The following is a 15,489-nucleotide window of genomic DNA, read 5'->3' as shown; positions in this document are numbered from 1 at the left end:
TTTGCTCTTGGCAAAGCTAGTGCTCCCTCAGCTATGGAGATGGAGCTCAAAGTCTGGAGAGACCAAGGCAACACAGCTCACCAGAAGAGAGGCTGTACCACAGAGAAAACTGCCTAGAGAGAACTCTGGAGATGGCCAGTGGCACTTCCTTAAGTATTCACAGGAATACCACTCAGTGCATGCACATAGTGAAACCACACAAGGCCAGGCAAACTATGCGAAGGGATCAGACAGGAGTACCCAGCATCCAGCACTTACACAGGGCTAGGAGAGTGTCTGTCCCCACAAGCCAGACTGGACCTCAGATCCACAAGGAACTGCACTCAGTAGTGGGGGATATTGCCTCTATACTACATGTGGCCCTGATCCCACCTCAGAAATCTTAAAAGGAAGAACTGAAAGAACCAAACTGTTAATAATAATATCCTAGAAAAAAATTCAAGAATATTTCTAGAAATACAAACATATGCAACATCTAATAGAGTAAAATTTATAGTGCTTGTTACTCAATCAAACATTACCACTGCATGCAAAGAATTAGGAAACTCATGACCCACAATGAAAAAAACATTCATCAGAAGTAACCTGTACGTGACAGCGATTTTAGAATTAGCAGAGAAGAAAATTACATGTGTTCAAAGATAGGTGGAGGCAGAGAAATATTACATAGGAGACCTAGATAAACGTGTAAAGATGAAATCATAAATTCTGAATTGAAAAATACACTAGGTGGGATTATTGGAAGATTTCGCATTAGAGAAAAAAAGATTAGTGAATTTAAAGATGTATCAATGGAAACTATCCAAAATTAAAACACGGTAGAAAGGAACTAAAATGCACGAAGCATTAAGGCACCTGTGCGACCACTTTCAAAGGTCTAATATATACGCCGCTGAAGCCCAGGAGGCTGAGTGGCATGAGTGGGAAGCCTAAGGAAACACAGCAGAACAGCTTAAGTAACGACAGCCAAGTTTTCCAAATCTGATAACAACTATAAACCACAGATAACATGAATCCCAACACAAAAACAGAAGGAAAACTACACGAGGAAACCTCATAATCAGATTATGCACGACTTGTGATGAAAGAAAATCTTATAAGCCGCAGAGAGATAACAAGTTTATCTAGAGAAATACAGGTAACAGCAGGGGCAGGCATGTGGTGTAGTGGTTAAGATGCTGCTGCCATCTCCTATCAGACCACCTGGGTTCAAGTTCTGGCTCCACTCCCAATTCCAGCTTCCTGCTGATGCACACCTTGGGAGGCAGCAGGTAATGGCTCAACTAGTTGAGTCCCTGCCATCCACGTGAGAACCCAGATTGAGTTCCTGGCTTCTGACTTTGGCCTGGCCCAGTCCCAGCTATTGTGGACATTTGGGGAACAAACTGGTGAATGGGAGATCTTTACCTATCATTGCTTTTCAAATAAATTAATTAGAAAAATAAAGATAATAGATTTCATATCAAAAGCACTATCAAGAAGACATCTTAAGTAATGAAGGAAAAAAGTCACCTTAGAATTTTACACCTACTGAAGGATCTTTCAATACCAGTGATAAAAAGACCCTTTAAAAAATATAGAAGTTGAGAGAATTTGCATTCATACTAGAAGAAATATTCTAGGAAATCTTTCAGGAGAAGAAAAATGATAACATTTGCAAATATAAATCTACAAAAAAGAATGGAGAGCTGTAAGCACAGAAATTACATGGCCAACAGATGACCAGAACTGGACTTAAGGAACAAGACTTGAGGGGCCTCAGCCACACCTCAACCTGACTGTAGCTAAGATTTGGACTTGCAGCTGAACTTGAAGGGGGTTTCAGGAAGGAGCAAGTGCACTCTGCAGAGGGAGGGTTGTGAATCATGGAGGCCAAAGGGTACACCATGATAGCCACACACATGCTCCTGGCCCCCTGCTGTTTACACCTGTGTATATTCCCTGCCCACACTGTACCAGGGTTGGTCTATGTGATCAACAGACGATGGAAGAAATGGTTGTGTGTCATTTCCCATATGAGGTTACTAGAGTCAGAGCCTGTTACTGGCTCTCTTCCTCTAGGATCACTTGCTCTGGGGAAACCAGCTGTCATTTCAGGAGGACACTCGGGCAGCTTGTAGTGAGGACCGCAGGGGAAAGAGCTGAGCTCAGCACAGAACACAGGGCCTGCAAACAATGAGCCTCAGAGGACTGCAGAACCAGCAAAAATCCTGTGGCAGCATCACCCAGATAAGCCAGTCCCAGATCCATGACCCAGATAAATCTTGGGAAAATATCTGATGTTAAACCAGACAAGAAGTCGCCTACAAATATTTTGGTGCTATAGAAAAACATCAAATCAGAAATGAGTCCAAAGAAAAATATTTCCTCATTGAAATAACAAAACGACTGCTTACCTGCAATGCTGTAAACACTGTGCTCACATGGATAGCAAAATACAGCACACCAATCACAATGCACACCACCAGGTCAGACTGCAAGCGCTCGCTCTGAGACACAAAGGAAAAATCAGACAATCTTTATGTTTGTTAAAGTGCTTCCTTTATTTCCAAACAGCAAAGTTTAAGAAATAATATATCCTTTACTAACTTGGAAACTGCAACCAGGAAAAAAATTATTTACATTATATTTTTTAAAAGATTTTATTTATTTATTTGAGACGTAGAGTTACAGACAGTGAGAGGGAGAGACAGAGAGAGAGAAGTCTGCCTTCCACAGGTTCACTCTCCCAAAATGGTTGCAACAGTTGGAGCTACGCAGATCCAAAGCAGCCAGGAGCTAGGGGCTTCCTCCGGCTCTCCTACATGGGTGCAGGGGCCCAAGGACTTGGGCCATCTTCTACTGCTTTCCCAGGCCACAGCAGAGAGCTGGATCGGAAGAAGAGCAGCTGGGATCAGAACTGGCACCCACATGGGATGCAGGAGCTGCAGGCAGAGGACTAACCTATGGTGCCACAGCACCGGCCCCTACATTATATTTTGAGGCAGCTTTGTATTTCTAAAGTTTTCTTTCTCTCTTTCTCTCTCTCTCTCTCTTTCTTTTTTTTTTTTTTTTTTTTTTGACTGGCAGAGTTAGACACTGAGAGAGAGAGTGCACCAGAGAAAAAGATCTTCCTTCTGTTGGTTCACCCCCTAAATGGCCACTACGACCAGAGCGCTGCACCAATCTGAAGCCAGGAGCCAGGTGCTTCTCCTGGTCTCCCATGCGGGTGCAGGGCCTAAGCACTTGGGCCATCCTCCCCTGCCCTCCTGGGCCACAGCAGAGAGCTGGCCTGGAAGAGGAGCAACCGGGACAGAATCTGGTGCCCCAACCGGGACTAGAACCTGGGGTGCCGGTGCCACAGGCAGAAGATTAGCCTAATGAGCCACGGCGCCAGACTCTAAAGTTTTCTAAAGAATATGTCAACAGCCCAAATCCATTCAAAGTAAAATTACTTATTCAACATTTATATAAATTCAGTCTTTCATAAATGGAAATAACGTAAAACAGAACCAAGAATGTTTTATTCTACAAAGCAGATAGGAAACCTACAGTATTCGTTTGTCAAACAATTAAATAAATACAGCCAACATTATAATTCACTGAATTACAATATTTTAGAATTTACTTAAGTATGTTAATTTGGTACAGGCTGTTGGTGTCTACTTCAACCTAGAAAACACACCCACTTTTCAGACTGTCCTTGAGAAACAAAACCCTCTAAGACTAGTAAATGACTTACATGGACATAATTTTTATCAACAAGAAACAACAACAAAATGTGCCTTAAAAAAGTTAATGCACTAGTCCTCCCTTATTTGAGACCCTCCTGTGATGTCTGAAACTATGAACAATGTGGATTGCTCCATGCTACACCAACAGCCCAGAAAGCCACTACATCATTAAAGAGGTGGGAGCATCAACAGCACGCTTTTACTGAACAATGACCTACAAAGTGAGATTTCATCATGCTACTAACAATGGTATATAACTTAAAACTTATGAAATGCTTATTTCTGAAATCTTCCATTTAATATTTTCAGACTAAGGCTAACTCCAGGTATTTGAAACTGTGGAAAGTAAAGTCAGAGAGAGCAAAATCAAGGATAAGAGGGAACCATTGTATCCACATTTAAGATCCTAAACTGAATAAGATTAAAAATTCTATGACCAATAAAAATAGTTAATTTTACTTGACATAAAAAGAAATGTTTAATGTATCATACTACACAGAAACCAAGTTTAAGGAATGAGCATTTCTTTCATACTGAGTATCCGTTATCTGAAATGCTTGGGCCAAAAGTGTCTTGGATTCAGATTGTTTTTGGATTTGAGACTGTCTGCATATACATGAGATCTCTTGGGGATGAAATCAAAATCTAAGCATGAAATTCACATGTGCAGCATATAATACCTTATACACAGAGCCTGAAGGTAATTTTACACAGTATCTTTCGTGTGCCTGCATTTTTGACTGTGGCATTTTCCATGTGTGGCACTCAAAAACTTTCAGATTTTGGAGTACTTTGGATTTTCGGCTTACAAATGTTTGATCTGCATGTCAAAATTTGAAATGAAGACAGCCAACAATGTATTATTAATCTCAGTCAATGTAACTACCCTTTTCAAGAATTACTAAAAACTTTCAAAAAGGGTTCATTATATAATATGATCAAATCTCTAAAATGTGTCTTTTAGGTGATTTCAAAAGCTAAAACTTGGGCCAGTGTTGTGGCCTGGCTAGTAAAACTGCAACCTCCGACACCTGCATGCTGTATGGGTTCAACTCCTGCCTCCTCCACTTCCAATCCTGCTCCCTGTTCAGGTGCCTGGGAAAGCAGCAGAAGACGGCTCAAGTGCTTGGGCCTCAGCACCCAGGCGGAAGACCCAGATGAAGCTCTGGCTCCCGGCTTCAATCTGGCCCAGCTTTGGCCATTGAGGCCATTTGGAGTGTGAACCAGAGAATGGATGATCTCTCTCTCTCTCTCTCTTTGCAGCTCCACCTTACAAATAAATTAATAAATCTTTAGAAAAAAAAAAAAAAAAGAGCTAAAACTTACAACAGAATTTCTAAGTTTTTCAGGCAATGGATCTTTTACTTCAGACAGAGGGTCTTCTGGATTTTTCTCTTCTGTTTTTGGAAAAATTTTGGATTGCACCAGAGAGCTTTACATTAAAAGGAGAGAGAAAATAATTAATACAGATAAAATCTGAAAATCAATAATTAAAATGCCAAATAAAGTGTATGATAGAAAACCAAGTGATTCAAGTATATTTCATTGGTAGCAAATAAGAAATTCTAAAAAGTTTAAGGTATCACAAATAAGCACATAGTGAAAAAATTTATATTAAACGTTTTAATACTTGGAGGCAAAAACTAACACTCTCAACTAACATGGTTACAACGAGTCACACTTAGTATATTCTGAAACCTAATTCACAGCAATAGATCAGGCCAATAGCATTTTGGAAAGGCAATGGAAAAGAGATTTTGGAAGTTACCTGAAAGAAATACCAACTTATTTTATTTCTTTAACTTAATAAAAACTGATTTTACTTACAAAAGTACAGATGGATCACTGCTTTGTCGGCTGAGATGATAGGATACTGCTACTAATAAACCACAAAAGATGGAGAAAAGTACTGGAATATGCTGACCATCCCAAGAATCCTATCAAAAAAAGTTAATAGATTGATATGCTTCTGAATTTACCATCTACCATGTATGTAATCCTTTTATGTCAGTATTTTGAAGAAACACAAGTTAAATTCAACAACATTTTTTAAAGATTTATTTATTTATTTGAAAGGTAGAGTTACAGACAGAGAAAAGGAGAAACAGAGATCTTTCATCTGCTGGTTCACTCCCCATCTCAGCACCAAGATCCGGATTTACTGTTGTGTTTCGGAACTGTCTTGGTCTTCTCACACATGTACTCTTCCAAAAGAACTTTTAAAACAGTCAAAATTCCAAAAAGTAATCCATCTCATTGGAATTACATTGAATGTATGGCTGCTTTGAGGAGAAGCCAAAATCTTTAAAGGACTATGGAATTGTTTTGTATCTTGATGGGGTACAGATTACACAGGTGTACATTACTTATTTTCACAAAAAAGGAATCACGTTAAGTTAATCTCAAAATGACTTGTTTATCTTATTTAGTTTAAGAACTTAGGTTTTCATGCAGTCAAAGCAACCCATGAACACCTCCTGTTGTTTGAGAGCCCCTAAAACGTGTGCTGAGCTGGTATTAGGAGGTGGGACCTTTGAAAGGTAGTAAGGTCAAGCCGGCGCCGTGGCTCAATAGGCTAATCCTCCACCTTGCGGCGCCGGCACACCGGGTTCTAGTCCCGGTCGGGGCGCCGGATTCTGTCCCGGTTGCCCCTCTTCCAGGCCAGCTCTCTGCTATGGCCAGGGAGTGCAGTGGAGGATGGCCCAGGTGCTTGGGCCCTGCACCCCATGGGAGACCAGGAAAAGCACCTGGCTCCTGGCTCCTGCCATCGGATCAGCACGGTGCGCCGGCTGCAGCGGCGGCCATTGGAGGGTGAACCAACGGCAAAGGAAGACCTTTCTCTCTGTCTCTCTCACTGTCCACTCTGCCTGTCAAAAAATAAAAAAAAAAAAAAAAAAAAAGAAAGGTAGTAAGGTCACGAACAGGAGTGGCATCCTTGTAAAGAGACCCCAGCGAGCTCCCTGGTCCTTTATACAGCAGGTGAAGATACAAGAAGTCAGCTGTGTGCAACCTGGAAGGGGGCTCTCATCAGAGCCCAGCTATGCAGGCATCCTGATCTTGGACTTCCAGCCTTCAGAAGAACCGCAAGAAGTAAACTTTCATTGTTAAGTCACCCAGGATGTTCCTGTTACGGCAGCTGGAACTAAGGCATTTTCCTAACTTACAAATTACATATAAACTAACTGATATTAACTATTACCTCTAATGAGTCACTAACCAGACAAACAAAAAAGCAAAACAAAACCCAGTTAATGGATTCTGACTCAGGAGTGGGAGTAGGGCTACAAACTATGAAAAACAGAGTCCAGCTGCTTAAGGAAGCTAATGTAGACCCTAGGACTGAATGGTGTGTTTGTTCGACCCACAGTAATGGGTTTTGACTCCTTAGAAGATCTAAATATTTTTGCTTTAATGTATACTGGCAATGATCAAAATTCCAGAAATCTCTAAGAAATATAACATCTACGAAGTTTACACATTTTAAGAGAATGCACTAAAGTGGGGGCCAGTGCTGTGGCGTAGTGGGAAAAGCCACTGTCTTGCAGTGCCAGCATCCCACACGGGCGCCGGTTCGAATCCCAGCTGCTCCACTTCCAATCTAGCTTTCTGCTATAGCCTAGGAAAATCCTTGGGCCCCTGCACCATGTGGGAGACCCATAAGAAGCTCCTGGCTCCAGGCTTTGGATTGGCACAGCTCCAGCTGTTGCAGTCAACTGGGGAGTGTACCAGCGGATGCAAGACCTCTTCTCTCTCTCTTCCTCTCCTTCTTTCTCTGTGTAACTCTGATTTTCAAATAAATAAATAAATCTTTAACAAAAAAAGAAAAAAAAGAATGCACTAAATTGGTCTTAGAAATTTTTAGCTTTTAATGAGCTAAACATTCTGCTTTCTAAAATGAAAACCAAGAACAAACATTAAGTAATGCCAAAATCAGGAAACAAGACACTGAAGCATACACATGGGTATAGCAAAGTGTTATGGCAAAAATGAACTAAAGGTTACTTTACTTGGGTGTAAAATATTTTTGAGACCCATGAATAGATTTTTCATAGTGCTCATTTTTACAAACTTTATTTTTTGAAAGGTGGGCAGGGAAGATATTTTGTTTACTGGTTTACTCCCCAAATGCCTGGAACACTCAAGGCTGCACAAGGCATAATACGATTCATTGAGCCTCCCATCTGGGTGGCAGCAACCCAAGTAGCTGGGCTATCATCTGCTGCCTTCTAGGGTGAGCATTAGCAGGAAGCTGGAATCAGAATCAGAGTCACCATACAAACCCAGGCAATTCAATATGGAATGTGGGAATCACAAACGGCATCTTAACCACTTTGCCAAATGTATACTCCCTGCACAAATTTTCTCAAGACCCCTCTCATGCGTGGTTTTCAAAGATTTTTGCAAAAGAATAAACTGATCTTTTAATTTTGTTTTCCACAAATTTCTTGAAGTACTCTTGTATTAGTCAACAGGCAAAATAACTTAAACTATTCCTAAAGGTATACAATAGTTTCTCAATGACTTCAATTATCCAGGGAGTCACCACTGCTCTCATATTTTTAGTGTTCTTCCATAATTATTCTATTTCTCTCTATAAAATATGAATATTTAAAGCCTTTTGTATATGCTTTTTAAAAAGCACAAAGAAAGAAGCATCAATTCTTTGGCATATTGCCTTCCTTTAAAAAAGAAGAAATTCAATAGTAATTTTTGGAAATCACTCCATATTATTGCATACAAATCTTTTTTTTTTTGTGGCTACATAGCATTCCAATATTTGGCTACACTATAACTAATAGAATCAGTCACAAACAATAGATATTGGGTAATTTCTAGCTTTTGCCATTATAAATGCTTCTATAATGAAAATTTTGTATATAGTCTTTGTTCATATACACGAGTATATAGATTATTATACTATAATTTTTCTTTTTTTGGGGGGTCAGGCAGAGTGGACAGTGAGAGAAAGACAGAGAGAAATGTCTTCCTTCACCGTTGGTTCACCCTCCAATGGCCCCTGTGGCCGGTGCACTGATCTGAAGCCAGGAGCCAGGTGCTTCTCCTGGTCTCCCATGCGGGTGCAGGGCCCAAGCACTTGGGCCATCCTCCAATGCACTCCCCGGCCACAGCAGAGAGCTGGCCTGGAAGAGGGGCAACCAGGACAGAATCCGGCGCCCTAACCAGGACTAGAACCTGGTGTGCTGGTGCCACAGGCGGAGGATTAGCCTATTGAGTCGCGACGCTGGCCTACTATAATCAATAAGATGAGTACTTCAAAAGCTTCATGGGAAAAATCAAATTAAAAAATAAGTTTACTTTGGTGCAAAAAAAAACTCCTGAAATCTAGGTACAGTTTTGCCATAATAAATACTTTCCATGAATTTTATGAAGAACTGTCATATCTAAAAATAAACTGTTTATTGCAAAAGCTGTAGCCCAGAAAACAGGACCATGTTACCTCCCTGACTGCTTCAGGGCATAGGAGACAGGCTGGCAGCTTTATAACTGCCACTGTTCTGCCACATCATTACAGTTCAAAAGGCCTTTGTCAACCAGACTTCCAGGATTACAGTTTCAAATAATGATTCACTTTCCAAAACATGACTCCAAACACAGACCTAAAACCTGTACTGGGGTGGTGTAAAGGTAGGACACATGAGAGAGGCATGGATTTGGATCTTACTGTCGCTACTTCTTTGCTGGGTTTAGTTCCATAATTATCTCCCTTGTACCAGATTTTGTTACCCGCTTCTGTAAATGCAATCAATTCTCAGATGCTTTTAAAACACAACAATCAGAAAACTCCCATCATATGCACAAACTTCTCAACTATATTCTAGAAAGAGTAGAACACATTTCCTTAATACCTCTTCAAACCTACACTTATATTAATATTATTCTGGCTTCCTTAACCAAAAGGCCACAGAAGCTGCTTTGGTTAAGTTACCAATATTCTGTTAATGGCCAGATTCACGAATTCAATTGCCTCTGAAGTTCCCTTTGTAGGATCCTGTTTTCTCCAACATTTAAGTATTGGCCTTTCTGAGTGCCTTCCTCATCCACTGTCTTCTGTCAGTCCTCATTAGCAACCTTTTTTGTTTTACACTTTATTTTGTTCATGATTTCTAAATCTATTACTAACTCGCATAACCACCTACTATGCATCTATAAATATCAAGAAATGCAGTGTCCAAATGTAAACAATACCCATCCTCACCAAACTCCAACGTTTCCAACTCTGGGCATTACTGCCACTCTCTCACCCTCTCCAGCAATCCTCCCAAATCCTATTCTGGCTCTTTTCTCTTTATTCAGCCAGCCCCCAGATATGTTCATAGGAGCCTCCTAACTTCAAGATGAAAGCACAACAATTTCTCCGTTGTGATCCCCCTCCACCTCGACTTCCAGCTCCTTCATGCTGGAGACAAGTACTCTTTCTAACTTGCGATTTTAATAACTTGCTTGCCTTAACTCAGATACGCTGATGCTCTTTAATCTTCATCCCAATGCATTCAGGATGAAAGATAGTGCATAATCCAGCTCTTCTCTTTCTAGCCTTTCCCCATGTAATCAAAACTCTAGCACTTCCAAATTATCTGCTGTTCCCTCTATATATTTTCTCTACAACTCTACGGCTCTTCATACCTTGCTTCAACTAAGTCTTTTTTGTCTTTCGAGTTTTGGCTAAAGCCACCGAGTTTTGATTAAAACCACCCCCCTAGAAGATTGTTTTATCATTCTTTGGCTGAATAAGGTTATCTTATTTTTTATCCCCATAGCACTCTGATTTCATAGCCGTAATTACAATCTGTATTGACTATATGGATTGACTTGTTAATCACAGCTAACCTTTAAGCTCCTTAAAAGCAAGGAATAACTTTTAGTAGAGTACCTGGATATGGTAAGTGTTCAATACATGAAGCAACCAAGGACACTCCAACTTTTCAGAGTCCTTTCAACTCTATTACTCTCTGACTGCCTTAAATTAATAATTTTTAAAAACTCAGAAGTATACATAAGTTGAAAATTGTCTGTAAAAACTGAAAATTTGGGGCCAGTGTGTGGTGTAGCAGATTAAGCCACTGTCTGCAGTGCTGGCATCCCATATAGGTGCTGGTCCTAGTCCCAGCTGCTCCACTTCTGATCCAGCTCCATGCTTTGTGCCTAGGAAAGCAGTAGCAGATGACCCAAGTCCCTGGGTCCCTGCACCCATGTGGGAGACCTAGAAGAAGCTCCTGGCTTTGGCCAGGAACCAGCCTTGGCTAGCAGAGGCCATTCAGGGAGTGAACCAGTGGATGAAAGACTTCTTTCTCTGTGTCTCTCCTTCTCTCTCTGTAACTCTTTCAAAAATATAAACAAATCTTTAAAAACAAAAACTGAAAACTTTTACGTTTACAGTTTGACAACAGAGCTCATAATGATCATCCAGATGCTTCTGACTCAATAATGATGTTAAATTTTTTTATTTTTACTAGCCTCTATCTTAACTTGTATTCTCTGAACTTGTTCTTTTAGGTTTTTTTTAATTTTTATTTTTTTGCCAGGCAGAGTTAGACAGTGAGAGAGAGAGAGACAAAGAGAGAGAGAGAGAGTTATAGACAGCGAGAGAGAAACAGAGAGAAAATTCTTCCTTCCATTGGTTCACTCCTCTAATGGCTGCTACGGCCAGCGCTGTGCCAATCTGAAGCCAGGATCCAGGTACTTCCTCCTGGTCTCCCATGCGGGTGCAGGGACCCAAGCACTTGGGCCATCTTCCACTGCCTTCCCGGGCCACAGCAGAAAGCTAGACTGGAAGAGGAGCAACTGGGACTAGTACCCGGTGCCCCAACCAGGACTAGAACCCGGGGTCCCAGCGCTGCAGGTGGAGGATTAGCCAAGTGAGCCACGGCGCTGGCCTGGACTTGTTCTTGTAAAGTTTAAAGAAACCATGACATAAAATATGGCTATATAAATTCTTTACTCAGAATCAAAAACTAACTTCAGATTTTGCAATTGCCATGCCTACCCCTATCACAGATGAGCCTAGTTTCAGGTCTGTTTCTAATTTATTTATATTATATATTTGAAAGGCAGAGTTACAGCGAGAGAGCCAGGGTGGGGGAGGGAGAGAGAGAGAGACAGATCTTCTATCTGGCCATAGTGGTGGTGGCTGGCCCAGGCTGAAGGCAGGAGCCAGGAGCTACTCCAGATCTCCCTCGAAGGTGGCAGAGGCCCAAGAACTTGGGTCATCTGCTGCTGCTTTCCCAGGAGCATAAGTAGGGAGCTAGATCAAACGTGGAGTAACCAGAACTCGAACTGGCACCTATATGGGATGCTGGCAACTGTGAGTGGCACCTTAACCTGCTATGCTGCAAAGCCAGCCCATTTCTAATAATAACCTATGATTACTGCATGGAAGAGAATTTTCTTTCAATAACAGTTAAATGTTAGGTTACTTTCAAATTTGAACTGATTGAGAACCATGTTCAGCCCATAAAGACATGGAAATGAATGCTAATATGGCATGGGGTGGGAAGGGGGTAATAATCAAATTATTAGTTTAAAATGATCTTCACACAAGAAATACTTCATACAGGAACACAGCCTTAAAAACAACACACTACCATGTCTTTCTCACCTTTAAAGCTCCGTAGCACAATCCATACAGTAAGGCAACAGCCACAATGCTACAGACACAGCTGTACAGTGCTGCAAGTAGGCTGGTGGTGGCTAGACAAAAGGAAAAGAGAAACCATTATTTTGTAAACATCCATAGATGTTGAAGGGTCAATGAGACACATTTAAAATGTTGTGATTACCAGAGATAAATATCTACTCAATTTGGTGCAAACTTAGTTAGTTTCAAAAGATTCTGACATGACAAAAATCTGCTATCCATAATCTGCTTCACGACAAAATGTATCTTGGGAGTAATGTAGCAAAACGAAATTATACATACACAGTATTATATTTCAAGAATGAATCTCATGTTAACAAAAAGTATTGGACAATAAAGCCTACAGAGTCCTGGAAAGGAACTGTATTCTCACGTGTTAATTAATTCTCACTTACTAATTACTAAAAAAAAACAAAAAAAGAAAGAAAATTAATAAGGAGTACAGGTGGTAAGAGATATAGATTTTGTTTTTAAAATATGGATGGCGGATTTTCTTTAGTGGCAATGTTAGATGATCATAAAAGAAATCTGTAGGAAAGAAATTCTTTATTAAATATAAAACTACCTTATATGAGTTTATAAATTAAATCAAAGCCCACTGTTTTAACTGTCTACACTAAGTCTTCTCCATATTATCTGGATGAGTTTAACTCCAACACCAGTTTGTAAACACTGAAACTGTCTTCTACCCATTTAGTCATGCAGGTTGACGGAACCAGCTTTGACTCAATTTACATACCTTCAAAGAATTTTCAAAGCATTAAAAATATTCTAGTATGAGACACAGCAACATGAAAATGCTTCATTTCTATTTAATATTTAAGTCATAATATCGACACTATCAGCAGACATGATTTCAAATGTACATGCTTGAAAAGATAAGGACTGCAATTGTGAAATATGAAAAAGACTATAAAGTTACAGTAATTTCTTTTTTTTTATTTTTTATTTTTGACAGGCAGAGAAAACAGTGAGAGAGAGACAGAGAGAAAGGGCTTCCTTTGCCATTGGTTCACCCTCCAATGGCTGCCGCGGCCAGCGCACCGCACTGATCCGATCAATGGCAGGAGCCAGGTGCTTCTCCTGGTCTCCCATGGGGTGCTGGGACCAAGCACTTGGGCCATCCTCCACTGCACTCCCTGGCCACAGCAGAGAGCTGGCCTGGAAGAGGGGCAACCAGGACAGAATCCGGCGCCCCGACCGGGACTAGAAACCGGTGTGCCGGCGCCACAAGGTGGAGGATTAGCCTAGTGAGCCGCGGCGCCGGCCAGTTACAGTAATTTCTTTCCTTTTCATATATTTTCTCGAGCCGCTTGCTCATCTTTTAGTAAGGTCTTAAACTACTACACTAAATAATAGTGTATTTTAGCCATACTGGCTGCTGAGAGACTGTCCATTCTAGAGTAACATGATGTGGTCAAACTTATTTTTTAAACAACATATACATACGGGAGCAGGCCGTCAGCCTATTGGTTAAGATGCTGGTTAGGATGCCTACATCCCACATTAGAGTGCCTGTGTTTCAAACACAACTCCAGCTCCTGACCCCGGGAAGCAACAGTGATGTGCAAATAGCTGGGTTACTGCCACCCACATGGGAGGCCTAGACTCAGTTCTCTGCTCCCAGCTTCAACACTGCCCAGTCCTACCTGTTGTGAGCTCTTGGGGAGTGAATGAGTGGATGGGTGCTCTCTGTCTTTCAAACAAATAAATGAAATATAAATGGAAGGGAATATGTTTATCTAAGTTTATCATTTCACATCCACAAACTCTACTTTAAAAGCAGAGGTATTTCTCAAAGGCTTATTTAGCAAAATGTTTTTAGATTCTGGTTCTGATGTTTCCATTCTAAAGATAAAACAAACTAAGTACACAGACCAATCAAACACACAAATGAGTTCAAAACCACAATTTGATGCCTGCATTGGACTTGGATCTATTTGAGACAGATGATCTTTTAATGTCCATTCAGGCTCCATGTAAGCTCACTGTAACTTTTAGTTTCAGACATTATTTTACCACTTGTTACATAATATCCCCATTATTCTTGGCCCTTTCACTAATGTGGCAGACATGACTACTTTTTCTTATCTACAAATGAATTGTTTCTCACTCTTCAATTCTAATTTTTTTTCTAATATCAACTCTAAAAAGTAAAAATTGGAAAAGCATTTTAATATTCACCTTACTATTTTATGATCTATAAAAGCAATACTGTAATTTATAATTTCAATAAAGAAGTACTCACCATTACCACCAAAGATATGAATATCCAGTTGTTCACAAAGGTACATTACAAATGTATTGACCTGAGGCAGGAGACCAATGAAAAATACTATTGGGAAACAGAGAGTAAACACTATAGAAGAAAGAAAAGTATATTAAAAAATATACTGTAACCATCTTTTTTTCACTGAAAGATCATAAACAATGAAAAGGAATCCAAAAATCAGCACAAATTACTAAGCAATTTTTAAAAGCATTTAATTTATCTCTACATAACTGGTGAGATCTTAAATACAATCTTTTCAACTATAAACACTTTTTAAAATTATTTCACACATTCATTATATTGGGAACCTAAGCTAGAGAAACAACAAGAACACCTTTCACTGTATCTGCTGCAGGAGCAGAACGCCGGCATTTTTCATCAGCGGGGTCTGTCTTCACAGTAGCCCTATGGTTTTGTTCTTCAGAAAGAATTACACTGAATTGCAAAATAGGCTAATTAAAACTATTTCACCTATAGAACTGATCTACTTAACAGTGAACTGTTTGTATACAAAAATATTAAATGTTAAGATCAGAGATACTTTAATGATGACTCACCTATAACTAAATCCCTGGCTGATATAAATACCAATGGATTGGTGAAGGTTACTCCGTATAATTTAAACTTGGTTGTAGTAAGATTTCTGCTGCCATAATCCAACAGCCAAATAAGACCACAACACAAACAGAAATAAACTGGTCGACTGTAGGCAATGATACGATTATGACCCTGAAAAATACAGTTTTTAAAAAGTCAGTTTAGTTAATTTTGTGAGTTACAACTAGTTACTGAGATCATCAAAGGCATATATTCTAAGCATAGAAAATTTTTCCATATAGAAGCAGTTT

General features: G+C 40.0%; 1 protein-coding gene across 12 annotated transcripts in view; it reads right to left on the bottom strand.

Annotated features, from left to right (window-relative positions):
• PCNX1 (pecanex 1) overlaps positions 1-15,489 on the bottom strand; it is a 188,341-nt gene that overhangs the window by 53,483 nt on the left and 119,369 nt on the right. For all 12 annotated transcript variants that reach the window (XR_007911684.2, XM_051826049.2, XM_051826054.2 and 9 more), the window contains 6 exons: positions 15,199-15,370; positions 14,618-14,728; positions 12,331-12,422; positions 5,541-5,650; positions 5,040-5,145; positions 2,397-2,489 (listed from right to left, as the gene is read on the bottom strand). Coding sequence is in view for 11 of the 12 variants with exons in the window: in XM_051826049.2 (XP_051682009.2) it covers positions 2,397-2,489; positions 5,040-5,145; positions 5,541-5,650; positions 12,331-12,422; positions 14,618-14,728; positions 15,199-15,370 (684 nt within the window). In the remaining variant the exon portion in view is untranslated. The remainder of the gene's footprint in view (positions 1-2,396; positions 2,490-5,039; positions 5,146-5,540; positions 5,651-12,330; positions 12,423-14,617; positions 14,729-15,198; positions 15,371-15,489) is intronic.

Source organism: Oryctolagus cuniculus, chromosome 20 (genome assembly GCF_964237555.1).
Source record: "Oryctolagus cuniculus chromosome 20, mOryCun1.1, whole genome shotgun sequence".
Lineage (NCBI taxonomy): Eukaryota > Metazoa > Chordata > Mammalia > Lagomorpha > Leporidae > Oryctolagus > Oryctolagus cuniculus.
Note: the sequence above shows the minus strand (reverse complement) of the source record. Positions and strands in the feature narration are given on the sequence as shown.